The following is a 25,673-nucleotide window of genomic DNA, read 5'->3' as shown; positions in this document are numbered from 1 at the left end:
AGCACGATGTCTGGTTTAGAGATAATCGGAGTAGTCGCTAGTACTCTCCAGATTGCGGAAATTGGCATGAGACTTTCGGTCAAGCTTTGCTCTTTCTACCGTCAAATTAAAGATGCGGATCGGTCTGCGGAACGTCTTGCAAATGATGTTTCACTTACCTGCAGCATTCTGCATCAATTAGGCAGAATTCTAGAGCAAGATATTGAGACGAAAGTTTGCTCAGAGCAAGCATTTTTGACGGCACGGGAAGTCTTAAATGAGTGCAAGAAAATCTTCAAGCAAATAGAGGATGCGGTCGAAAAGAAAGACCCTGGATCAGGAAAGACTAAATGGGAACGTGGGACACGAAGACTGACGATTGTGGTTCTTGGGCCCGATCTTGACGTGCTAAAGTCCCACCTGGATAGATTGAAATCTACTATGCTGCTAATGCTCAATGTCATCATATATGCAAGAGATATTAAACGGTAATGCTGAACTCATTAAAAGCTAGGAAACCGTACATGTATTGATAACAATCTTCAATAGGTCATGTCATGATTCACACCTTGAATCCCAACGACAGCTAATAGAGACTCTTCTCCATGAGAAGACCAAAGCTGATGCTGGAACAAATCATCCAAATGAGCCGGGCAGTGGCAATTCACCCCAATTTACAATGATGGCAGAGCCTATCCAAGCAACCTCTCACGGATTCTCTCCTGACAGTGAAATCGACAAGTATCATAATCTTGTCCGAAGTCTTTTGAAGGAAATTGATGCCTGTCAAACCATCCTTCCTCAAGATCGGCATGTGAGGATCAGGGATGGAGTACTTGCTATTCATGAGGCTGAATTGGCAATATTTCTGGATTCTCATGGCGAGGCGGCGATGCGGACTTTTGATAGTCCTCTTTTCAAGGTACGTATAAAGAAATGTCTCAGGACTCTCAGTTCGAATCACACGCCAAGAAAGCAAGATTCACTGACGAAAGAATGTTTTAGAGGAGGGAGCCATTCAAGTTTAATAAAGGAGACCATAGCCATCCGGCCTCCAGACCACCTCGGAAGAAATCTTCAGGGAGGTCTCACAGCATCTTCACACCTGTTGATGATCAGCAATCAATGCTTAGTTTTCATTCTGCGAATCCACCGCGCTCTAAGTCCTCGCAAGATGACCCCAAAACAGACACCGTTCAAAAGCACCCTCCTGATCGGATACCCGCATCGCGAACAGACACTGGGGTTGCCCCGCCCCGACGACCTAAACTAATCATAGATATTCCAAGCGAGAGCTGTGTTCAAAGAAGTGCAACAAAAAAACCGTTCCTCGCCATATTGTTGCCCTCTTCATCACCACCGATGGAAGAAAACCCCAGCGCTGGCGTTCATGGCCCTTCCAATCCATCTTCGCCTAATATGCGTCCAGTCTCTACGGATAGCCTGGACCTTGGACCTAGAGATACGCGAATAATCAGCGGGTATAACTCTGGAGATTCGACAAACAGGTTAAAGCGCACGACCTCCCAAGACTTCTACGTACTTGATAAAATACCAGACAGCTTTGGTGATTTCTCCGGCTCATATGGAGTCAAGGCGGCGTTTCCACCAGCCCCTGTCCCAATGAATGACCTTTACGATTCGGATGATGCCATGAACCGGTCACCTCTACCGGTGGTGGTTTCCCCGAAATTTGAGCCCGGGCCTTCATTTGATCCTTTTCCAGGTGCTGATGCTACCCAAACGAGCGGCAGGGAAAGATCAGGTCGCTCCGATCAGCTACACCAGCCGGAAACTCAAATTCAAACTTGCTACGGCGAATCAGTACTGGCCAGCCGCTTTGTTCCGAGCTATCCCGAGATAAAAAATATACTGCTATCCTGGACAACCATTGCCCCGGAAGATATTCATCTATGAATACCCATTCGTGATGAAAGACATCTCTGACATTGAATTTTGCGAACAATTACTCTGATTTTGATCTAAGGCAGTATCTAAATTATTCGCCGAGTATCTGAAAAACTTACCTAAGCATCTGGGTTGGTTCTTGGCGGGTGAATAGGCTCATATTCAATGTTGTCCCAAGTCGAGCCTGAGGCAGTGATACTACTAGTTAGTATCTTCAGGTATTCAGGCCACCAACAGTAGTGTCTACATGTAAACACTCAACTATGCTCCTAATGGTTTGTAGGAAGGAGGAGGTCCCTATTTTCATATTTTATGTATAGAGTTTGGAATGCGTGAACCCTCCGCTACTTACGGAGTATACCTCTGCTTTGGCCTGCCAAAATTACTGTTCCCCATTAGAACGATCAGTGCAGATGGCCAGTGTTGGAGATACGAAAATTGGACTACTCCGTATTAGATATTCGATCTACTACTATGTATCTATGTATTGCCCTGAATCGCCCACATTAAATTACTAGTATCTAAGTGTTAACTGGTAGAAACGGAAGCGCGGTAATCGCGGGGAAATGACATCAGCGCTCTTGTTTGTTTCCTTTTGTTCCCCCCCAAACTTGAACGTGAACTTCCCACATCGCCAAGACAATTTGTATGTTCTGCGTACTAGTATTGTGAGGGTTCATATCTGTGTTTGCTGATCTCACCCCTACTGTCCATTCTAGAAACAACCCCTCATTTTACTTGCCAGCCACCTCTGTGACCATGGTCGGCTCCAACATCGCTCCACGTCAGGCAACAAGCTCTTTAATATGTCCCCACGAAGTACGTGATCGAAATCTTCACTGATTATTCCAAGGAACGAGATACTCATATTCCCACTCGCAGGGCGAAGGACTACTACTATCGTCCCGATTCAACAAGGGAACTGCATTTTCCGAGGAAGAACGGACTACGTTCAAGCTGCATGGACTACTCCCGCCAAACCACCAGTCTTTAGACGAACAGGTCAAACGTGCCTATCAGCAATACAGCAGTCGGCAAGACGATCTGGCCAAAAATACATTTCTGGCTAGTATGAAAGCGCAGAATGAAGTTCTGTACTACCGGGTATGTGATCATTCATTCCATCGCTGTAATTCAATCCGGCAACTTTCCGCTGACAAAGATTTCAGCTTCTACAAACCCACCTCAAGGAGATGTTTAATATTATCTATACACCGACTGAAGGCGATGCGATCCAGAATTATTCCCGGTTGTTCCGAAAACCAGAAGGATGTTTCCTCAACATCAAAGACCAAGGCATGATCGAACAGTCACTCGCCAATTTCGGGAATGAGGAGGATATCGACTATATTGTTGTCAGCGATGGAGAAGAGGTATGTTACAAAGCACCTAACTCTGCTCCTTCTCAGGCTAAAGGCTGGGTAGATTCTTGGCATCGGCGATCAGGGTGTAGGCGCCATACTCATCTCAGTTGCCAAGCTTGTGATCACGACTCTATGTGCCGGTATCAACCCTGCCCGACAACTCCCAGTGGTGCTGGATTGCGGAACAGATGTATGTACTGGTACTTTTGGGGCTTTTTGCCATAAGATTGACGCAGCTAACGTCGTATTTAGAATGAGGAGCTCTTGAATGACGAGCTGTATCTAGGGTTACGACAGCATCGGGCAAGAGGCGAGGAATATGACGATTTTGTGGAAAGATTTGTGAAAAGTGCTCGCAAGCGTTTCCCAAAGGCCTATATCCATTTGTGAGTCGCGAAATGCACCCCTTCAGATCCAAAGCTAATAGGTATATGTAGCGAGGACTTTGGTCTCCACAACGCCCGTCGCATCCTGGACAGGTATCAATCTCAGATTCCCTGCTTCAATGATGATATCCAGGGCACTGGATGCGTCACTCTCGCTGCCATGATGGCGGCTCTGCATGTCAGCCAAGTTAAGATGGAGGATGTCCGCGTGGTGATCTTTGGCTCCGGTACGGCTGGCACAGGCATCGCAGATCAAATCGCCGATACAATTGCGACGGAGACAGGGAAGCCGAAACCCGAGGCATCAAAGCAAATTTGGTATGTTTTCACCGCCACATGACCTAGTCAGTCCGGCCGGAGCTTGTCGTCTGATAATTGTGAATAGGTGCATCGATAAACCAGGTCTTCTCTTGAAGTCTCAAGGCAATGATCTAACCCCGGCCCAGGTTCCATTTGCGCGGGAAGATCCCACCTGGCAAAGCGGCCAGCAATATGATCTTCTTTCCGTGATTCAGCAAGTCAAGCCACATGTTCTTATCGGTACATCGACGAAACCCAAAGCCTTCACAGAAGAAATAATCCGAGAAATGGCAAGCCATGTGGACAGACCTATTGTGTTCCCACTCAGCAATCCAACACGTCTCCATGAAGCGCAACCTCAGGATCTCTACGAGTGGACTGACGGCAAGGCCCTTGTCGCAACAGGCAGTCCCTTCCCACCTGTTAAGTATGGAGGCGTTGAATATGACATCGGTGAGTTTGGGTCCAGTTCAAATCGAATCTTAAAGCTTTCACTAAGTCTATGGCAGCGGAATGCAATAATTCCACCTGCTTCCCAGGAATCGGTCTCGGGGCAATCCTCTCACGAAGCCGCCTTCTATCAAAGAAGATGCTCGTGGCAGCCGTGGAGGCCCTCAAGGCCCAATCACCCGCCTTACAAGATCCCGACAAGCCTCTACTACCTGATGTTGAGGATGTTCGAGAGATTAGCGTTGATATAGCAGCTGGTGTGATCAAGTGTGCCGTGGCAGAGGGACTTGCCCAGCAAGAGGACATTCCCTCTGAGGATTCCGAGCTCAAGGTATGGATTCGTGAGCGGATGTGGGAGGCTGTTTATCAGCCTCTAGTCAAAGCATAGGCCTGCACAAGTGTCAGAAAGTCTCCCTCTCCCTTTGAAGTTTGTGCTTGAGCGATGTGAACACGATATCCTTCTAGTTGATGATCTCGGAGTTTATTAAATTTGAATTCATTCAAGTTGTTATCCTAACAGTCAGTCTTAATTAATCCGAACCCCTAAAGATGAAATATAACTCTGTACAAGAAAAGAAACCGCGCGCTGACGATTGCCGGGAATCCAGTTCGCAGGGTGAAACTGGACTGAAGTATCAATGAACTTGGAGTGACGCAGATGCAATATGTTACACGCTTCCCAATGCGGATAACAGCTGAAGTGAGATGAAGCCTTGGGGACCTCGCAAGTCCTTGCATTTCTATAAAAATAAGGTGGCGGTGCAAGGGGGTGCGAGATCACGGAACCCATAGCCGCATGAATCCACCAACCTCTTGACGGCAAGTCACGCAGCTACCGAAGTTGTTCATGGCTAGACTAACGCGGCAGTCTTCGCAAATGCAGAGACAGCGGCAGGGCCAGGTGATGATCGATCGAGGGCTTGTTTGGCAGACAACACAAGGAGGGCCGTTTTCGCCTAAGCCCATCGCACCAGACTTCCAGGTATTGGGATCATCACTGGCAGCTGATTCAGACCGACGGGAAAGGATCAATTTTTCAAGTACTTCGGATTCTTCTTCTGCGGTTGGTTTTCGCTTTTCGGGTGAAGACTGAGAATCCACATGCAAGCGAGAGGAAAGCAAAACACGGGATCTTTCTCTTTCCACTTGTTGGCGATACTGGCTGCGAGTCATAATACCACTGGAAGCCTGGGCTGGGCGAAGATGCGCTGCGAGAATTCGAGCTTCCTCCCTACTTTCACCATCCTGGGGATCAAGGAGGCGAGCAAGATGACCCATGTCTAGAATGGGATCCTGAAGTGGGGTACCTTCCCTCGAAAACGAGGGGAAGGGCCGTTTCTGAGTTGGAGTACGACGTCCATCTTCATCCTCATCCTCCCAGTCATTCTCTGAAGCGTTGGTAGACATGGATATCACGCTGGTAGTGTCATCGTCATCAGCCACGGAAGGATCATAATCCGATGTGTGATCTTGGTTGCCCCATGAGCCACCACGTTTCCACCAGTCATATAATTTATCATCCATTCTCGTCTCATCGTTGCGTTCCCAATCCGAGTTGCTAGGGCGCACTCGCTTTCGCATTTCCAGCTCAACATCATACTCTCGGTTATCAGGAAGCTCAAGCTCCCCTTTTTCGGAGAGAATCCAAAAATCCAGACCCGGTGGGGTGTCACTGCGAGGGCCTTTTTTATCTTGCTGATTCCGAGAAAAGCGTTTAAGCCATTGGGGGCGAGCACGGATTCCCAGTCGGTCAAGGGCGCGATTAGCACCGTATGCGATCCACCGTACTATAAGCCAGAAGATGGAGCGGAAAAAGGACATGACGTGCCAAAGACGGAGTGATGCTTGCACAGCACCAACACCTCCTATCTCAGCATGAGGGCGCATCTGTCTCGTACCGTTCTTTGGTTTCTCCGGTTTCTTTTCATGCTTGTATCCGCTTTCCCATGACGTGGACTGCATAGGTAAGTCGAACCCTGAGTATCCTACCGCGTCGAAAGGAGAACCTCGAGATTGTCTGGACCAATTTCCGTCGTGGGAATTCCGTTGGCGAGAGGCTTCGATCTCGGCCAGTCGGTCTTTCTCGAGCCAGGTCATTTTCCTGGCAACAACAGCTGTGCCTTCATTCAAGAAAACAGCCTCGCTGGCGGCCGTTAAAGCAATGTAGCCAATCCGAAGCAAAGTTGTATAAAAGTCTTCGTGTCTATTTATACGAATGCTACGGATCTGGTTGGCGCCTTGCATATTCTCATGGGCTAGGGCGAATCGCTGTCGGATGGAGATAGATCGACCCTCTTCGACTGGTAAAGAGAAGGCTGTTATGGTCAAAGCAAGCCCGTATATGGCTAAGCAAACGGTGATACCTAGCAAGACAAGTAGGTGTGGGATGAAGCCGACAATGCAGACAGTAGGGAACCTGAGAACACCGGGCTCGATGCTCACCGGACCATTCTCCAGACCCCATGACATGGCGCCCATGAAACAGAGGCCCCAAAGGGCGGTGTTAAAGAGACGATATCGGCTTTGCTTGCCAAGTACGTCAAGAATATGGGAACTCAAGCTGTTGGAGCAAGATATCAGGGCAATCAGTAGTAACTCAGGAGTCACGTTCATTCGGTCAAGGACCTGCGCTCTCGTTAGGAGTCGTAGCGGAGAAACGGGACCATCGTCAGTGCCATCCGAGGTAAGAGGGCTTTGTTTTGGAAGACCAAATAGCCCAAGTCCGATCGACTTGCTGATCATCGACTCGGCCTCCGCAAAGGCAAGCGAGTGCTCAAATATCGACATTCCAGTTTCGGTCATCACAGGTTTGCCCTGCAATGCACATGAAAGAGTTTCCGTGAAGTGGCTAAAGCAGAGTAGTAAGAAAGTAGGCCACAGCAAATTAAATGATCCGAAGGGAATGTCCGGCGTGCCGGGTATCCGTGCCATATTCAGGGCACTGCAGGCCTGCTCGTCGGTTTCCCACGATAGCATATTCGAAGACAGCCAGTGGAGGGTGCCTCCACCAGATGCGTAGTCGAAACTCAATGGTGTTGTAGGTCGACCATATCGCATTGTAGGATAGGATGGAGCGGTCTGGCAACGGATTCCCCGCAACAGAGACAATATCTGTGACCCGAGGAAAAGTATGGGTATTAAGCGCAAAGCCAGGCGCCTTTCCCAGCCAAGTCGAAGATGGCGACGAGTCGAGGCGTAGATCGTGATCCGGTTGAGGACCAGGGCCTAAACAAGTACATGTATCAGCGATGCTTCCACAGAAAGTCGGACCGGACAGTATTTACCTCCACCAAACAAGCAAACGACCACACGCTGGTCAGGTACCCAAAAAAGCCTCCAATCCTCTTCGCAGCCATCAAGAACTCGCCCAAGTACCAGTTATCACCAAAAGCCGCAGCACCACCGCCACCTGCCAGATCCGCTGCCGCCTGCGCTGCGTCGCCCGCATCGCCCGCTGCCGCGGCAGCTCCGCCCCAGAAGTTCATTTCGATGTTCGAGATCCCCGCGATCCGAAGAAGGTGTCTCGGGACGGTGCTAAACGCGAAAGTTTCGGCCTGGTTGAGGACGCGCAGGGGGAAGGTAATCAGAGCGAGCGGGGATGTGGGGAGGAACGAGCTTCCGGATGTCGCGGAGGCGGTCGCGTTCAGAGCCTGGACGAGGGAGGCATCGGTGGTGCTTGGCACCACTGCTGGGCCAAGAACACTAGACATGATGTTTTGTTGTCGACGGTGTTCCTCTATCAGTCGCTATCAACGATCCGGGGAGTCGGGGACGGAATGGAATGGGGCAGCCCCCACGCCACGTTCGATTTCGGCAGACGAGGAGTTTGGGGGTGAACAAGTGAGGATTTATATTATGAAAAGGTCGACTGAGGGGTCATAGAGAGCCCTGCTCTTGCAAAGTTCATGCCGTGAAGGAGTCCAGAGTAGTACATTGTATAGGGATGGCCCTGGTTGATGGCTGGACCCGCCTTCCGGATGTGTATGTAAGCAATGCCGAGGTCCGGAATGCCTTTAATTGCCAATATATTGAAATCTAGTACTCTTGATAATGACAATGGAGAATTGTATTGCAAAGAGATCATTAAACTTCGCACTAAGTGATGAAAGACTGGGTAAAACATCTATCAATTGATCTGTTGCTCTGAAACGCCAAATCAGCATTGGATGCCGAGGTGGGCCGAAGATCTCGTGCGCATTTACTACGAGAGAATGTAATAACTATAGAAAAACCAACTACTCGTACTAGTTCATGTCTCCTCTACAAATCCCAAAAATTGCTCGAAGCCCAGGTACTTGGGCCCACAGCACCGGGGACACAAAATATGCGGAGCATTTCTTTAATTTGCCATCCATTTTAGACAATTCCGACCATTGAGATATTAGATCGAATGTTTTGATGCTTGAATGGCATTGCATCTACTTGATACCAATCAAGCGTTGCACGGGGAGAGTGAAAGAGAAAGAAAAAAAAGCAATGACCGATCTAATATTTTTCGGCAGCTGTATGGATCAATAAATGACGATGCGAAGCGGTAGAGTATTTCACACAAAAAAACGCCCTAGTCCAGTACCTTTCTGGAAATGGAAAAAACCGTAACTCCTCATAATCAACTGTCGTGGTAGGACATTTTTCGTGTGTCGTATAGACCTCTGTGGTCCGTTTTTGATTTAAGAGCAAAGGTGCCAGTCGTTGTAGCTCGGTTCCTTCAGACCCCATGCTTCAGATCAATCAAGTGTCCAGGTAATCAGCAGCCATCAAAAGCTCCAGACATAGCTCGGGAGGAATATCCATATCCGACACATTGGCCTGATCCTTGTGTTTTTCGTTGAAGAGAAGATATTCGCAGACCTTCTCCAAGACAATACCACTAAAAAGGGCCGAAGGTCAGAATTCGCGGTGGGCCGGATTAAAAGACGCAGCACAGCCACAACAACGAGGGGATATTTCGGGAGACACATACGTCAAGGTTTCGAGAGTACATCTTCCGGTTATGGCTTCGGAAAATTTGCCTGTAATTCAAGGTGAATTCATTAGCAATAGCTTTGAGAGCACGAGTTAGAAAACCGAAAATTGATCCACCTACTGGATGGGTCAAGCATGCGGCGGATAGTGCCCGATACGCATGCCGCACTGCGCGGAATTATGAACTCAAAGCCATCGCAGGACACAAGAGTCACATATTCGGAGATGGTGGATGCCATACTGGTACGAGTCGAGGCATGCAGGTCGCGAAGGCGGCGGTCCTCGACCGGTTTGTAGACATGGCGACTGGGTGGTCCGTGCCACATTGTTATCGATAAGGCGAGGCACGTCGAGGAAGAGAAGTTGGATGCCTCAGGTCGTGTCACTTGAATGTTTGTTCACCTATGAGATGAGTTGGTGAGACTTTTCTTTGATTAGAGGAAATTGAGAAGTGAAAGGTCCACAGCCATGACCCCTTCACTGGTTTCCCCAGCACGGGCGTGCGCACTTTCCCCCATCTTTGCCCACTCTATGAATGACATCAGAAGAGGATGTCTTTCAATCACCCGGACAAGAACAAAAGATTGCCGCTTTTTCTCGTCGTCTCGCCCTGTTCAAACATCAGCAGCAACACGATTTCAGCCTGCGAACCGGTTGACTGGTCGCACATGTATGGTCACCGGTGGATCATCCGGGATTGGCTACGCCATCGCAGAGCGGTTTCTACAAGAAGGCGCATCATCTATCATTCTCGTCGGCCGATCACAGAAACGTTTACAGGATGCGGCCGATAATCTCAATGCCTCTACGGGTATCTCCACTGGTGCTACCATCACTACAGGGGAGCTCAATGTTGGAAAGGATGCACCGAGTCGGATTCGTCTCCTTGTTGGTGATATCGGAGAAGCAGCCTCGTGGATGCGTGAGCTGGAGAAGGAAATGGTAATCACCACCCTTTGCGCGGTACCATTGCCTCAATTCTGTTAAGCATAGTTTACTGACTACGGTACAGGCCACAGTAGATATCCTCGTCAACGCCGCAGGGATCTCCATTTCAAGTATTCTCCCCAGATCCGAACTGGCAGACATCTCCCAGATTCTACGCACAAACCTCGAAGGCGCAGTGCTCACTTCCCGCGCTCTAATCCGTGCTGCGATTCGCAGCCGGGTCCGAACCCGCAAGAATGATGCCACGGGGGCAAACCCCCCTCTCAAAGTGTATAATCAACGTTTCCTCATTACTGGCATTGAAGGCTGGTACCGGTGCTGTGCCGTACGCTGCATCCAAGGCCGGCGTGCTAGGCTTGACTCGCTCTGTGGCCGTGGAGGCGGCAGCCTCGCTGAAGGATTTGGCCATTCGGTCAAACGCCATTGTGCCAGGATACATCGAGACGCCCATGATTGCAGGTGATAACTCTCTATCAATCCCTCAGAGAAACGAATCGTACTGACGAGAGGCTGCAGACTTTACACCTGGCGAAATTACCCGCTTAAAGGACACGATACCCCTACATCGATTCGGAGATCCACGAGAGGTGGCAGATGCGGCGGTCTTCCTTGCACAGAATGAGTATGCCAATAACTGCGTGCTCAACATCGATGGCGGTCTCAGTGCTGTCTAGGTGGGGACATTAGAAAAGAGCCGTAGATAACCACATCTTCGATCATGAGTTGGACGTCTTTGTAATTTGAAAAGGCTAATAATGCAATGCCATATGATACAAGTAAAGAATGATCTAGAAGATCGTGTATCAAGTCGTATGCTGCTGTCTTTTAGCTATCCCGTCAAGGTGCATGGCCGCTCTAGTCGATCAAGATGGCACCCCCATCCTTCCCATTCTCTTCATCTAAAACAATCACATCTTCACCATCACCATTTGCCTGGTCAGCAGCAACCTTCTTTGCAACGTGGCCATTGGTCATTTCTTCATCTTCTCCGTCTCTTTTGCGTTTTCCTGGCCCGCTCATGCCATTCGTTATTGAATTATCTTCAGACGATGTGATCGTGGATTTCTTGGCTTTCCGGGGAATTTCTAGCCCTTGCTGTAAGGTGACTGGCTTCGTTTCTTCAGACGAAGCCTCCGCTCTGTAAATGAAAGTTAGAAAACCGCTGATCTGTATTGCAATCCCGGGAGTCAAGTCACCTTTCAACAAAAAAGAGTTCTAAATTGACACGTGGAACTTGAGCCACATCATCTTCGTCCACAACCGTGATGTAATCAAGGTTGTTGGTGATATCCCGTAACCTCGCGGGGAGGTTATCTTCGAGATCAGGGTCGTAAACCAGGTTTCCTCCGTGGTTCAGGATCGAAAATTCTTCACCGTAATCAAGTTCGGAGCGCAGCACGTTGACCAGGTCATGAAGTGTAGCACGCTCAGCATCGACGGACACACTGCCATGCACAGCAGAACATACTGAGCAACTGGGCTTGGGAGGATCAAGAGAATCGGAATTAATTGCTCTTGCACCTGATCTTTCGAGGAAAACCTTTACATATCAAAGTTAGTTGCTGTAAGGAAGAAGGGCATCGGAAGTTGGTGCTTGAAATTACCATTTTGGCCTGGTCTAGCTCGTGCTGTAGAACTTTGAAAGCCTGTAGAACACAAAGGCCTGCTGTCATGGCATTTGTAGTCGCAATTGCAGGAATGATGTTGCCAGCCATTTCTGGAATTATATTAGTGTTACTGCCACCCGGCTGCTTTAGAGCATGTTTGCTTGTATGAGCTTACGTTTAATATCAAACTTAGTTTTTCTCTCGATGTGAAAAGCCGTGGATCGTAGATTTGCTGCGGCAGTGACGAAATCCAATGTGTCCTCATCATCCTTGTCAAATGACAAGATGGGCTTTTTGGAGCCAGTCCAGTCAGACTGGAGCTCATTCAGACGCTTGGTCAAGCGGTCCATGCTAGCTTCTGGTCAGTGAAAGATCTTCTCAGGGGAGGCGGGGGCCTATTGGCCTTACCTGTCCTTGAAAACGGCGAAATTTTCCTCAATCGACCATTCTTTCCGGCTCAATTCTGAGACTGTTGGTTCGATTTGTGCTGAGTCGCTCTCTAGTTTGTCATAGTCGAGAACATCTGGTGGCTGACGCTCTTTCCACATATCCTCCATCCCGCGCAACCGCTCGATGTCAATTTTGAATACCTTTTCAAAAACCTTGCGGCAGAAATTGTCGGATCCCATAGACTCAAGAATCTCCTTGAGCTCCAATGCTTCCTTCTTCAGCGTCGCTATTTCATCAGCTGCTTCGACATTAGCAATCAAACCACAAATTGTGGACATTTCCAGCCAAACTAACCGTTCCCCGCGTCTTCTGTGCTATCAATGACATCGGAGTCTTCCCCCTCGCTTTCGCCGAACAATTCACTAGAGTATTCTCAGCCAAGTATCGAGAGCAATAGGGACGTGGGATCTTACGGCATCAACCAACTCTTGGCCCAAGCGATGCAGTGTATTGGTTGAGACGGGTTGCTGCGGATTGTGCATAAGGGAAATGTTGTGGGAGTTGCCTTCTCGTTGCAGTCATAACATTCCGTTTTCCCCTTTGCAAGTCAGCGATTACCAACAAAAGCTCGGTTAGACTGAGATGTTCTGCAAATTCATCTTACCTTCTTAATCACTTGTACCTGACCGTTGAAACCCGTAGTTCCACTTTCAATCAGCGGAACACCCGCCGCAAGGCACATGTGATTCACATGTCGTCTCGCAGCAAGGTTATCCAGCGCATTGAAGACGATATTGAAACCCTTGAACCAGTCGATGTTGAATTGTCTATCCATGATATTCGCGTGGTATGCTTCGAGCTTCGCATTGGGCTGAAACTTTTGCGCAACTTCCTTCGCTACCTGCATTCCATAGTGTAAATATCAGCGTATGCTCGTCTCGGCAAGAAAAGGTTTGCGCGTACGGCGCGGGGGAAGGGGAGCGGTCTCGCAAGGGAGCGAAAGGGTGTCTGAGGGATAGGGTGACGGACCGAGGCCTTGGGTTTCTTGATGTGCTCATGGCGAAAGAGAAATTGGCGATTGAGGTTACTTAGGTCGATTGTATCAAGGTCGATGATGTGAATGTCTCCAAAGCCGGTGAGCACGAGGTTTTTTAGGAGCTCACAGCCGATGCCGCCAGCGCCGACGAGGAGAACGCGAGACTAGAATGAAAGAAAATATCAGTATCCGAGACTATCAAGATCGCTTGGGATCTCCGACAGGTGGTCCCTGATCGAATTGGGGTAGGTACCTCTTGAATCTGGTCGGCGAGCTCCACTCCGAGAGAGCGTTTAATTGAACTTGGCCGCATGATGGCGGATGCTGATGCGCCAGCGATATGCGCAGGGTAGTGCAATCGAGCGAGGTGGATGTGAAGAGATGAAAGGTGAGGGTTGGAGCAGTCGATAACAGGAGGAAAGGGTGGAGGAGAAAATGGAGTAAGAGAAAGAGAGAGAAGCGGAAGCGCAGGCCGGGCCCGGAGTGAAGGTTGTCGATGACGGCAAAGCTGGGCGGAGCGGAGCCTCGAGCTGCGATTTGCGATGGCAGGTGCGACTGCCAACAGAGTACTTACTCATTTAAATACTCACTACTCTCACTACTCAGTATTTGACTCTATTTCCAATACCTCTACTACTTTTAAGTCCATCCCATCTATAGTATACCTCCACTTCTTACTATCACTCTTACTATCACTCTCATTGTATGTTTGCTACTCTTTCCCTGTTCGCCCTGCGCGATTGCCTATGCATTCCATGCAGCCCGCTTCCGGCCGACATCGCCTTGCATCTCTCATACCACTTCAATCGCCAATGGCTCCAGGGGTAGAACTACCCCTTGGATCGCTCTCTTGAAGCTCTTCAAGTTTGCTTAACCCATTCTTTCCATTGGAACTTATATTCCATCGCTGGCGTTCTATCGAAGGTTTGACACCCCTGATCAAACAGCTAAACACGTTTAGGTCATTATGATTGTCACTTGTGCCAGTGGAGTACATTCAACTTGCTCAACATATTCCTGCATTTAACAATCGGATGGTCTACAACAAAACAAGATAACTTGAACATTGCTCCATTCCTTATGCCCCAGGTTTTCTCGTTCCCATCGCTGTTCAATGATCGATGAGTGTTTACAAGCGGACTATCGATAACCCAGACCCTACCAGGACTCTCATTCATCTCCAATCATGGGCATATATAGATTGATTGGTACTAGTATTAGCCTGTCATTATTTTAATGCTTTCGGACTGTCAAGCTCCAAGTACCAAATATCCCGTATAGATTCGCGGTCGGCCTCAAAGACAATCCCGAGCCAAGCTTCCCTGGGGGGTCGGTGCTGGGAGTTAAGGTAGAGTTCCCGGAGCCAGATCTCTTATCTCCCCCGAAAAAAGGCCTTGCGATTATAATGGCCCAATGATGGTCTTCTCGACCGCATGAGCTATCTGTTTCTAGTAAGTCATCTTCCCACCTGGAAGCAGCAAGTCCAAGCGTGATAGCCAAAGTCAACTCCGCTCAGGCGCGGAGAAGCCGATGCGGGGAAATCAGTTCAATCAGCTATCCCATTGCTTGTCTTTTGCCGATAGCGTCACAGGCGATAGAGATGTTCAATTCAAAGAGGGACTCCTGAGAGTCTAATCGCCGATCGCATGGGAAATAAATATGATCTTGTTTAAAAGGCCCCAGGCCCCGTTCATCATCCTATCTCGACATATTCCCTTATTCCATGTCTATTGCAATTTCCAACCATCACTATGGACCTGGAAACAAATCCTCCCCTGAAACCCTGCGATTCAATTGATCAAGCCGCTCTCGATGCGCACGATCTGGCTACTTTGGGACATGACCAGGTTTTGTCTCGGAAGTTCAGCTTAGGCAGTATGCTTGCGCTCGGATTTTGCGTTCTGGGCACTTGGGGCACTTTCGCTCAAGATCTTGCTACGGGCTTGGAGAGTGGAGGTCCTGTGGGCATTCTGTGGGGACTTGTTCTTGTCACTATTTGCAATCTATGTGTTGCATTATCACTCGGGGAACTGTGCAGTAGCATGCCAACTGCATTGGGACAGGCATACTGGGTTTATAGACTTTGGAACACCCCGACAGGTCGTTTTGCCTCATATATGTGTGCTTGGATCAATACCTTTGGGTGGTGGACGCTGACAGCTTCGGCGGTTGCATTCATGACGAATTTCCTGCTGGGGACGAAGGTCATGTTTGATAACTCCTGGGCTGGCGCATCTGAGGGTTGGGTTCAATTTATCCTCTACGTTGGCGTTACTGCCATGCTCATTGTGGCCAATTTGGTCTCTTGTCGGAGCGACAAGACGCTACCAATTTTCAACAACATTATTGGTATTTGGTTTGCTGGGCTGTTCATCGTAATGAGCATCGTGATGGTGGTCTGCGTGGCGACCCAAGCAGATCTATCCTTTCAGCCTGCTCGGTTCGTGTTTAGCGGATGGATTAATCAGACAGGCTGGAGCGACGGAGTCACATGGTTTATCGGTCTTGTCCAAGCTGCATACGGATTGACAGCTTTCGATTCCGTGATTCACCTTGCAGAGGAGATCCCCGCACCTCGAAAGAATGTTCCAAAAACGATATATCTATCGGTTATTTCGGGTGCCATCACGGGTTTTATCTTCATGGTCATCTGTCTCTACTGCATTCAAGATTTGGATCAGGTTTTGGATTCGCCTACTGGACTTCCATTCATGGAGCTAATCACAAGCACAGTCGGACTCAAAGGTGGTCTTGTGCTGATGGTCTTATTCATTGGTAATGGCCTTGGACAAGCAGTCAGCATTATGACCACCTCCTCTCGACTCACTTGGGGGTTTGCCCGGGATGGCGGGCTACCCTGGAGCCAATACTTTACCCATGTTGATACAACATGGAAGATGCCAGTTCGAGCCCTTTGGCTCCAGGGGCTTCTGATTGCACTGGTAGGAGTCCTATATTTCGGCGTAGACACGGTGCTCCAGGCCATTCTAAGTGTCAGCACGATCGCACTCACAATCTCATACTGCATTCCTATTCTATCTTTGCTGCTCGTGGGCCGTGACAAACTACCTCCCGGGGAATTTCGATTGGGGGGGGGTTGGGACCGATAATCAACTGGATCAGCGTAGTATACTGCGTGGTTACCACGGTGTTTTTCTTCTTCCCCGACAGCCCTACTCCTTCGGCAAGCGACATGAATTATGCAATCGCAGTTTTTGGGGTTATGATCATCATTGCGGTGGGATTTTGGATCTTCAAGGGTCATCGGACTTACTTGAAATCAGAAGATTCTTTGAACGCTGTCATCAACGCGCGCTGTGAGGAGGAGACTATTGAGCCGGTGTATGAACAGAAGAAGGGTTCAAGTTGATTCATTATCTGACTTGGTAATAAGGATCTAGGTAACTTGTGCAACCATTGATACTTGCCAACCATTTTCGTTTGTCCACCTACTAGTACGAGGGGCACATGAGCAATCAATCCTAACCTGCCAGTGTTCAATATTCATCAACACCCTAGTGTGCTGCTAGTACTACTAGTATTAGTAGTACCCGACTTCAAGTTGAACTTAGTTATATCATACTACCTACTAGTCAGTACTAGTACTACGCGTCGGATCCATGGATGAACCTTGGATGTGAAATCAGACCCTCACCGGCCCGGGAACTTGAATATACATTCAGGCTACTAGCTGGAGCCCTGGAGTGTATTATTTTTGTGCCCCACTGTCACCAAGCTCCCCAAAAGATCCTTCGCATACATGAAAACAAGTACGAAAGAGAGTTTGAACAATCGCCATCTATATATCCTTCATAAATAGTCTGTTGTGATTTAATATATTGCCCCCTGAATCAGTCTGGTCCTGCTTACATAAGACATGTTGGACCTGAATTTTCTCCGTGGCGACAAGAAAGGACAGAATCAACAAGCAATTGTACATAATCTGTTGGCCTGACGATTATTACCTCATCGGAGCCATTGTTCCTGTCAAAGACAACTTCGATTCAGTCTTCTAACCCGATCTTGAAGCTTATTGAACGGTCGGTTGTCCAACTCTCCTGTCCCACAGAGGTGGCCAAATATCCAGTCACCTACGATTATCAACACAAAATGCCATCCCTGGAGCCAATTCCCGCCAGGAACCCCAATCTACCGGATGGAGGCTCCGACGACGAGGCCGACCCAGAACTAGTGGAGCTCCTCCGGCAGCACCTCGGACTGGGCGGCAAACAGAATAATGATCTTCCTCCAGAGACTAGAGTCCTGGAGAGCGCTCAGTACATTTTTGACAATGCTATCGATGTGGCCCTGAGCCCGGCACAAACCAAAGAAGCCGCCGAAACCATATGGCGAATGATGCAGAAGAAGGCCTATTCGACAAAGACCTGGTCGGAGCATGAGCTGCACCCCAAAACTAAAGACGAAAGCACCGTTGATTTTATTTTCACCATGGACCTTTTAAACTTTAGCTTCTGGTCCGAGGAGAAGGACGAAGCCAAGCGTTTCTGCATTGAATATCGCGGCAAGAGGTGGACAGGCTACTGGAGTTTGGTTGCTGCCTTGCAACGAGCTCTTGATGAGAAAATCCCCATTACAACTCCGGACTTCTGGATTGACGAGGAGGAATGCACAGATGAGGTCCTGAGACATGTGTTTCGATCCGCCACTGATGAGGAGATCCCCCTGTTCCAAGAGCGAGTGCAATGCCTGCGAGAAGCAGGTGAAGTTCTCTGCAATGTGAGTTATATGACGGACCCCGATACTTGCCTACTCCGGTGCTAATGGAATCATGATTAGGAATTTGGCGGAAGCTTCGTCAATTGCATCGATGACGCAAATTTCTCCGCAGCAGGTCTTGTAAACTTGCTCACCGAGAACTTCGCCTGTTTCCGCGACGAGACAAGGTTCAATGGCAAACGAGTTCGGCTTTACAAGCGTGCTCAGATTCTCGTCGCAGATCTGTGGGCCTGCTTTGACGGCGAGGATTTTGGAGAATTCAACGATATCGATAAGATCACTATGTTTGCGGGTGCGTACTACCTTTATTCTTAACCAACTCAATTTCCAACACAGCTCTTCTGACCTTGTTTTGAAGATTATCGCATCCCGCAAATGCTCCACCAACTGGGTTGTCTTCGACTATCCCCGCCGCTGGAAAATACCATTCGAGACCGGAAACTGATCCCAGCGGGCTCAAACTGGGAAGTTGAACTCCGCGGCGCGAGCATCTGGTGCGTGGAGCTTATCAAACGGGAGATCGAGAAACGCCACCCAGAAGTGAAGAATGCCGGACACAAAGGCATCTTTACCCCGTCTGAGGAAAATACTCCCCAGGACTCGGAGACCGAGGCTGAAGTCGAGAAAGTCAAGGCTGAGAAGCCACCGAAGACATACGGAATCAACGCTATTCTGATTGATTTCTTTTTGTATGATACCATGAAGAACTTGGAAGAGGAACACAACGAGAGTATTCCTCACCATCGGACTCGCAGCATTTGGTACTAGTGTTTTTGGGATTGCTTGGTTTTTCAAGAGGTTCAATCTGCACTTTCATGTGGCCATTGGATGGCTCTGGAAGCCTACGGCCCGGTGGTGAAAAGGCATATAGATTCATTGATAGGGACGGAGGGATGTTAGACATTTATTCTTTCGCGATAGGGGAAAATTTACTACAATATGGTGTATGGCGCAAAGGCTGAGCTTATTTGATTGTTTTATTACTGGAGATAAAACCAAGCATTTCATGTTTCATGTAAAGGGTATCAATTCTTCCTAGCGCCAAGTATGCTAACCAAATAAAGTTCCCAGATCCCCGTAAAAATTAAGCAGCTGCTTGTCCAATGCGAGACATGATTTCCGCTTTCCATTCCACAAAGTCTTCCTGGCGATCCTCACTCAACCAATCCACCCGATCCTGCATCATAGTGCCCAGGCCAGGCAAAAGGCCACCTCGAGAAGCACTTCCTGACCCTGAACGAGGACCGGCAGCGTCTTCACGGCGCTTGGGCAATTTCACGCCTCGAAGAGCCGCGTCCTCCTCATCAAGATTCCGGTAAGAATTACCTTCCTCGTCTTCGCCATCCAACTCCCCAGCATGTGGGATATTGTCGAACCATTCTTGCCCGTTCGCCCACCCTTGTTCCATGATAAGCGCAATCCATTGGTCAACATCATCGCGATGCCGCCGGTCATTCGGAAGACCCAAGCTAGTCAAAGCGGTTTGGCGCATCTCAGTGAACGTCTTTTTATCCATCTTCTGCGCATCGGCATTCGCCTCGTCGGTTTCATCAGAGGGTGCCGAGCTACGCCGTCTTGCTAGCACGAGGAAGTAAACAGCAACAGCCATAGCGTAGACCAATTCCTTGAAGTCGTCGTCATTTCCGACGGGGTTGATAGAGACGATGGGCTCGAGGAAATCTAGAATCTCCTCGTCGAATCCCTCTTCGTCGATTGACATGCTTGATGTCAGGAAGAGGATGGATGAAACACCAGCAAAGATGTGCGGAGGCAGGGTTCTAGAAATCGGCGGGCGAGACCAAGTCGTTGTTCGTGGGGCCGGGGTCGCGAGTGTCTTGCACACATTTCGGATGGCGGTCATCGCCCAGGCTGGAGCATCGGGAATAATTGTAGAGGCGGTGATGCCCCGTGGATGGGCGGCGAACGATTTGCGCGCTGACTTAGATGGTGAGCCCAGTTTGTTAGCTACACTAACGCTCCTTTTCAGTGGGGTGGACTTGGAGGGTGTATTTTGGAGACCGCGTTGTGTTGGCGCTACTTTCGTAGGGGATTGTGCAAGGGTAGATGCCTTGGTTGGGGTAGTTTTAGAAGCTCCTGATCGGGATGGAGAGCCAGCGACAGATCCACTTGCTGAGCGCTTCATTCCTGTTGAACTGGCCGAGAGAGACTTATCCAGATATGCATAAAGCTTCTTGTATACGCGCGGTGGGCATGGCGCATGGCCGAGTAACGGTGGAAGTGAAAGTGCGCGAGTCAACCTAGAGGTTATTCATCGAGATTAGCATTGTCTCTGGGATTGGAAAGGTGAAGTTGGTCATACCTCCTGCAAGCAATTTCGGCGCAAGCATAGGGACGGGCGATTTCTTCCTCCGGCTTCAAGCTGCTTGAGAAGCTCCGTGATTGAGCGACAAGATTCAAGGCCAAACTAAGGAGTTCTTGAGGTAGATCTGCTGCATGGGTTGGCACCAAAATCCCCAACGCTTGTTCTACTGGTCGGTTGTTCATTCTGGCGATGTGCTTTAGACCTTGACGGCCTGGCGGAAAGTAGGGGACTGGCGATGGGTAATGAGCGAAATGATATTTTTCGTAGATGGCTGGACAAGAGGCAGTTCTTGGGTCGTTATTGCAGCCAGCCAAAGGGTTCGAGTGTCTCACCCTGGAATTGAAGCTTCAATTGTTGTAAACAATCGAGGGTCTTCGACGAAAGCGCCGCATGCCATGACTAAGCGTCATATCGATAGGCGGGTCCAACTGTGCTGAGATCGGAGCATCGGCGCTTTTGACCTTGAATACCAATACTCTCACCACAAACATGTCTGTCACGGTACGTGGACACTCCATGACCAGAGAGGGCGCTTCCTTTCAATTTATAGAAAGGCGCAATACCATGTCAAAAGCTAACGCTACCTCGTATCTAGCTCCACACGACTCAAGGCGACCTCAAGGTCGAGCTATTCTGCGAAGCAGTCCCTCAAACCACCGAAAATTTCATCGCGCTGTGCGCATGCGGTGCATACAATGATATCCCCTTCCACCGAATTATGCCGGGCTTCATGATCCAGACCGGAGACATCTCCTTGGGTCCCGCAGCGAAGCCCTCCGCCTCCAGCAAGCCCGTGCTCGACTTCGAAATTCCCAAGGGCGGCACTTCCATATACCACCCCTCCGCATTGAATCAAGAAATAAACCTCCCTGCTCTCCGACACAATGCGCGTGGTGTTCTCTCAATGGCTTCTCGTCCAGTCAAGGACAAGACTGCACCGGGTTCTCAAAATGCGACGGGTCCGACTATCAACGGCAGTCAGTTCTTTATTACATTTGCTCCCGCACCGCATTTGGACGGCGCAAGCACGGTCTTTGGCAAAGTGTTGAATCTGAGTGCTCAGGATGAGGGTGGTGATGTTCTGTCCAAGTTGGAGAAGGCCAACGCCAAGGTGGATAAAAAGGGCAAGGTTTCGCAGCCCAAGGAGGGTGATACATTCGAAGCACTTCGCATTAACAACGTTACCATACATGCCAACCCATTTGCCAAGTGAGACACCATTTGTTTGATTAAACCTACACGGCTAGGTGAGTTGGACATCTGGTCTAGGAACTATACTTGGGCGGGTTACTATGCAGCCCCTTGCCCTCATGCCAGCTATCTTTCCGGAATCAAAGATCACACATCGGTACAACGACCCAGTCCTACATCATGCCGATGTAAATTTGGAATGCTGGCCCGCGAAGAGTTCCAGCATACGAGCAATGCGCTACCGCAAATTCCCAGGCCAGACCTTGTTCGACCTTGAAGAAAAGGGCATCGCGGGGAAATGAAGAGGAATCCACACAACGACTGGCTCGGATATATGAACTATGAGAGGGGGGGCTACAATTGAAACGCGAGGAGGGAATGGCAATCTGGAGAGATGCAACACTAAAGTGATCGATGAAATAGTGGAATAATCTATACGATACCCAATAAAATTTTGATTCAGAAAACACCCAAACACTTTTCAGTCATTCCCGTCCCCTCATCGCCGGATATCTAAAAGCCTGTACAGAAAAAGTATCGTCAAGACGCCATCATGCAAATAAACATAAAACAGATCGCATCGTCATGAAAATGGATATAAAAGAAAGTCACTGAACGTCATCGAGCAGGGCATGAATCATGACTTCTGCTCCTCCTTCTGCTCCTCCTGGGCATCGTCCTCATAGCCCTCAGTCTTCATGTCCTTGAGACCAAGATCATCCTCCTCCTCGTCAGTGCGCTTGTACTCCTCGGTGGTGATCTGGGGATCCGCAGCAGGCGCACACAGATCCTGGACGTAGCTGTTGGCCAGCGGATCGCTGAGAGTAATACTGAACTGGCCGCCAAACTTCTCGAAGTCACCGTTGATAGCGCATTCAAGACGCTCGAAGAAGCGATCCCACTTTGCCTTCTCGTTAGACTCGAGACTGTCACCACCGCCACCACCAATATCGAACAGGTGACCCTTCAGACTGTCGCGCACCTCGGTGAGCAAGCCCTCAAGGGTAGTGAAACGGCCACCAAGGGTACCGGCCTGGATCGAGATCTCAAGCTCGTCACTGTGCACGGCACAAGTGTCAGACTTGAGGATATCGCGGGAAAGATCAACCTGCTCCTTGACGATCAAGGTGATGCGCTTGCCGAGCTCGGGGACTTCTCCACCGGTCTTGACATCAGATGAGCGCAGTCCGCAGTGCTCGCAGACGTTGCTCCACAAGTAGACTTCCTTGAAGTAAGGAATGTTGACCTTCTTGATGAGCAGCTCGCATTGCTTGGTGCAGCCAGGGCACTCAGCAGGCAAACAGTATTCCTTGCCATCCACGATCTCCGAATCGGGGTCCTCCTCCGTTTGCGTAGCCTCGGGGTCAGCGGAGATTCCGAGCTCCTCGTTCTGCTCGTGGGTGCGGTAGTAGAGCTTGGTGCGGTACTTGTTGCCACGGTCCAGGGTGTTAGGGGCGATCCAAGAGTTTCCAGTGGGGTCGTCGAGGGAGATGGTGAAGGGGAAACCGGTGCCATCCAAGAAGCTCTTGAGGCGGTCGACCAGGGGCTGGAGGGCTTCATAGAGCTCGGGGGCTTGCTCCTTGCGAGCGGGCTGGTCGTTGGAAAGACCCTCGTGGACACGCTGGATTGCGCCCTCAACGTTGGTCAAGGTACCCTCACGGGGGGGCTTCAATTCCAAGAGTATCGATAGTCAAAATTCCTTGATCCGACTTGACCAATTGTCTTTGCATATCGTCTAGGCTTTCGACTTCGAGCGTATACTTTGCGCCTTGGGTTTGGACTAGAGTGAAAACATTGTCAGCATCTGCTTTGTCCAGGAAGGCCAGGCAAGATTGTCACATACTTTGACCAGCTGCCTTGATAGAATTGTTGGTGAAGTGGCAGTGTTCGCACTCGAAAGACTCAAGGATGACATCGCGGAAGTAGGGAATGCGAATGAGAAGTAGACGGGTGACTCCCTGTCATGAAGAATTGATGTTAGTATCTGGAGCTATGCGACATGGCTCAAGATTGCTACACTTGCAATGACGACTTACATTATCGTGGCAGTTCATGCAGAGAGACTCGACCGACATGGGACCCAGCTCCTCATCGTCACCTTCTCCCTTCTCAACGATCTCTCCAATGTTCTTGAACTGCGACTGCGACACGACATTGTCGAATTCGGACTTGGCCGCTTGCTGCTCCTCGGCGGACATCTTGTAGGAAGATAGACAGGGGTATTATAAGAAAAAAAAGAATGAAAGTATTGAAGAGCACGAAGGATCTTCAGGTAACTCAAATGAAGAGAGGGGTGGTTGCGGAGGGGTGGAGATAAAGCGGCAGAATTTCTCTTATCGCAAAAAAAGTTCCTTTTTGTTCTTTTTTTTGCTTTGGAGGGGCAACACCGATGACTAATTCTTTAATGCCCGATCTCTACATGACGTCCCGCCAAGACACTGGAAGCTTCGTGACTCTTTTGAGAACAGAGTAAAATGATATCTAAAACGTGAAAATGACAGCCTGTGAATGCATATCAAGCCATCTGTGTTGATTGGCAAAAAGCGGCAAAAAGCCCTATTTGAACATCTTTCTAGTTGCCCCCGCGCAACAACCCCCCAAAAAGGTCGCAGTTTTGCCTAGCAAGTAGTTAGCTGCTGTCAGATCCAGTGTTCAACATGAAGGAATACGTATCAAAAAAAAGTATGCCGTTTCCTCCACCGAAGCAGAGAAAACAGCAAGCCATCAGCCGTCGCCTGGTTCCAATATTCTGCCCCATGTCGAGTCAAGTCAAACAGAGATTCGATCCCAGCGTCTGGCAGCGATTACTTGATAGCTAAAGTCAAAGGCAATTCTATCCCGTCGCTCTAGGACCCACTCCGTATCGACACCGACTAGAATACTTAGCCGAGGGCATGCAGCAACAGGAATAACGTAGACAAGCCAAAGCTTTGATCCTCACTCGAGAGAGGTCCCACATTACTCTATAGACCGCGTACATGCCGAAAGCGACGAAACACTGCAAGCCGGATCGATCGGATGATGAAGACACCGGAAAAAGGAATCGGGAGACATGAATGCCCTTGAACTTCGGCCGGAAAGACTGTGATGCGTGAGACAATATTGAGCGCTCTGCCGACCATGACAAGATGGAAAGGGTTGAGGATTATATGGTGATCAGGTGAAGCTATGATGGTCGTGAATGCAGCCACCTTCTTTCCGCGCCCCGTAGAGATAAATCGTGATTGGGCCGAGACCTGGTGATAAATCGAATAACGCTTGCAAGGTCTTCATCTCCGCGGAATTGCACAGACAGCCATGCATTCGCATCGGCATCTAATCGAATAAATGGAGCCAGTTTCTTGTGTGTGGTACAGTACCCTCTGGGACAAGTTTTTGTTTCCTCCCCTGGCCAACTGCAAGGTATCCCAGGGGGGCGTTAGATAAATGAAGCGAACAAAGAGCATCCAGAAAAAACCGCTTCCGTCTTCCCAAGGAAGGAGCAATGAACATATGAGCATATGCTATTGTTGATGTAGTCGGCGCCCATCAATCGATCTGCAAACTGATTCACAGAGAGATGGCTGACACGGGGGGTCTGGATCTTCCGAGGAAGTCGAATTGGTGGCTAGTGCCGTAAAACGAGGTTCCTAGCTGCTCGGAGCTGAAGAATAGCGGTACCGGAGGGGTGAAAGGAGGGTGCAAGATTTTCCAGGAATCTTCCTTGTGGGAACACGCACGGGGGGGACAACAGCTTTCGCATACAGAGACGAAGCCAACGCAAACAAACAGATTCGAAAAACACCAAGCCAAGATGGGGAAATGCATTGTCGGGCCGGAACGTGACAACAGCCCAGAAGCTTTGATAGTGAAATCAAAGAGTCATGGAGACAAACAAAATAGAAGAACCTCGCGACATTCATCACTATGAGAGTGCCTGGGACACAATCAGGGAGAAATGGAATGATTCCGACGAGTGGATTCTTTTGAATTGCAGCAACCATGCTGTGTGTAATGGGAGCGGGTGTGTTCTAGACGCCGCATTTCTGAACCATATTAGTTGATGCCCTAGGTATTCGATATCTGAACGCCGCAATTGACTCCGATGTG

General features: G+C 49.3%; 11 protein-coding genes across 11 annotated transcripts; 6 read left to right on the top strand and 5 right to left on the bottom strand.

Moving 5' to 3' along the window:
• Positions 1-6: 6 nt before the first annotated feature.
• On the top strand, positions 7-1,896 carry N7533_006255 (uncharacterized protein; the record flags this gene model as incomplete). The annotated part of the gene is made up of 3 exons (XM_057102905.1): positions 7-467; positions 529-901; positions 985-1,896. The coding sequence occupies 3 exons, from the start codon at positions 7-9 to the stop codon at positions 1,894-1,896; spliced, it is 1,746 nt and encodes a 581-aa protein (XP_056962535.1).
• A 750-nt stretch (positions 1,897-2,646) lies between these two features.
• Positions 2,647-4,775, top strand: N7533_006254 (NAD-dependent malic enzyme; the record flags this gene model as incomplete). Its single annotated transcript, XM_057102904.1, has 8 exons — positions 2,647-2,706; positions 2,770-2,991; positions 3,057-3,260; positions 3,313-3,441; positions 3,504-3,637; positions 3,689-3,955; positions 4,023-4,390; positions 4,447-4,775. 8 exons carry the CDS (start codon positions 2,647-2,649, stop codon positions 4,773-4,775), a joined length of 1,713 nt encoding a protein of 570 aa, XP_056962534.1.
• A 389-nt stretch (positions 4,776-5,164) lies between these two features.
• Positions 5,165-8,097, bottom strand: N7533_006253 (putative ubiquitin-protein ligase (Asi3); the record flags this gene model as incomplete). Its single annotated transcript, XM_057102903.1, has 2 exons — positions 5,165-7,612; positions 7,672-8,097. The coding sequence occupies 2 exons, from the start codon at positions 8,095-8,097 to the stop codon at positions 5,165-5,167; spliced, it is 2,874 nt and encodes a 957-aa protein (XP_056962533.1).
• A 1,021-nt stretch (positions 8,098-9,118) lies between these two features.
• On the bottom strand, positions 9,119-9,678 carry N7533_006252 (elongin C; the record flags this gene model as incomplete). The annotated part of the gene is made up of 3 exons (XM_057102902.1): positions 9,119-9,257; positions 9,351-9,399; positions 9,474-9,678. 3 exons carry the CDS (start codon positions 9,676-9,678, stop codon positions 9,119-9,121), a joined length of 393 nt encoding a protein of 130 aa, XP_056962532.1.
• Positions 9,679-9,820: 142 nt separating this feature from the next.
• On the top strand, positions 9,821-10,974 carry N7533_006251 (SDR family NAD(P)-dependent oxidoreductase; the record flags this gene model as incomplete). The annotated part of the gene is made up of 4 exons (XM_057102901.1): positions 9,821-10,294; positions 10,365-10,520; positions 10,570-10,759; positions 10,817-10,974. 4 exons carry the CDS (start codon positions 9,821-9,823, stop codon positions 10,972-10,974), a joined length of 978 nt encoding a protein of 325 aa, XP_056962531.1.
• A 181-nt stretch (positions 10,975-11,155) lies between these two features.
• N7533_006250 (E1 ubiquitin-activating protein ubaB) lies at positions 11,156-13,886 on the bottom strand (the record flags this gene model as incomplete). Its single annotated transcript, XM_057102900.1, has 10 exons — positions 11,156-11,438; positions 11,497-11,840; positions 11,905-12,017; positions 12,083-12,258; positions 12,316-12,595; positions 12,652-12,719; positions 12,771-12,895; positions 12,962-13,198; positions 13,261-13,497; positions 13,587-13,886. Coding segments are annotated over 10 exons (2,163 nt in total), but the record flags the coding sequence as incomplete, so codon positions are not given.
• A 1,198-nt stretch (positions 13,887-15,084) lies between these two features.
• N7533_006249 (uncharacterized protein) lies at positions 15,085-16,443 on the top strand (the record flags this gene model as incomplete). Its single annotated transcript, XM_057102899.1, has 1 exon — positions 15,085-16,443. The coding sequence occupies one exon, from the start codon at positions 15,085-15,087 to the stop codon at positions 16,441-16,443; it is 1,359 nt and encodes a 452-aa protein (XP_056962529.1).
• A 1,000-nt stretch (positions 16,444-17,443) lies between these two features.
• On the top strand, positions 17,444-18,838 carry N7533_006248 (queuosine 5'-phosphate N-glycosylase/hydrolase; the record flags this gene model as incomplete). Its single annotated transcript, XM_057102898.1, has 3 exons — positions 17,444-18,070; positions 18,131-18,362; positions 18,429-18,838. The coding sequence occupies 3 exons, from the start codon at positions 17,444-17,446 to the stop codon at positions 18,836-18,838; spliced, it is 1,269 nt and encodes a 422-aa protein (XP_056962528.1).
• A 316-nt stretch (positions 18,839-19,154) lies between these two features.
• N7533_006247 (uncharacterized protein) lies at positions 19,155-20,575 on the bottom strand (the record flags this gene model as incomplete). Its single annotated transcript, XM_057102897.1, has 2 exons — positions 19,155-20,328; positions 20,391-20,575. The coding sequence occupies 2 exons, from the start codon at positions 20,573-20,575 to the stop codon at positions 19,155-19,157; spliced, it is 1,359 nt and encodes a 452-aa protein (XP_056962527.1).
• Positions 20,576-20,882: 307 nt separating this feature from the next.
• cyp5 (uncharacterized protein) lies at positions 20,883-21,606 on the top strand (the record flags this gene model as incomplete). Its single annotated transcript, XM_057102896.1, has 2 exons — positions 20,883-20,894; positions 20,989-21,606. The coding sequence occupies 2 exons, from the start codon at positions 20,883-20,885 to the stop codon at positions 21,604-21,606; spliced, it is 630 nt and encodes a 209-aa protein (XP_056962526.1).
• Positions 21,607-22,221: 615 nt separating this feature from the next.
• On the bottom strand, positions 22,222-23,782 carry zpr1 (zinc finger-containing protein ZPR1; the record flags this gene model as incomplete). Its single annotated transcript, XM_057102895.1, has 4 exons — positions 22,222-23,250; positions 23,300-23,364; positions 23,428-23,542; positions 23,621-23,782. The coding sequence occupies 4 exons, from the start codon at positions 23,780-23,782 to the stop codon at positions 22,222-22,224; spliced, it is 1,371 nt and encodes a 456-aa protein (XP_056962525.1).
• Between the last annotated feature and the right edge of the window lie 1,891 nt (positions 23,783-25,673).

Source organism: Penicillium manginii, assembly GCF_028828005.1.
Source record: "Penicillium manginii strain IBT 31320 chromosome Unknown utg000004l:1.0-7231830.0:1.0-7236170.0, whole genome shotgun sequence".
Taxonomy (NCBI): Eukaryota; Fungi; Ascomycota; class Eurotiomycetes; order Eurotiales; family Aspergillaceae; genus Penicillium; species Penicillium manginii.
This window is presented reverse-complemented; position numbering and strand designations above follow the sequence as displayed.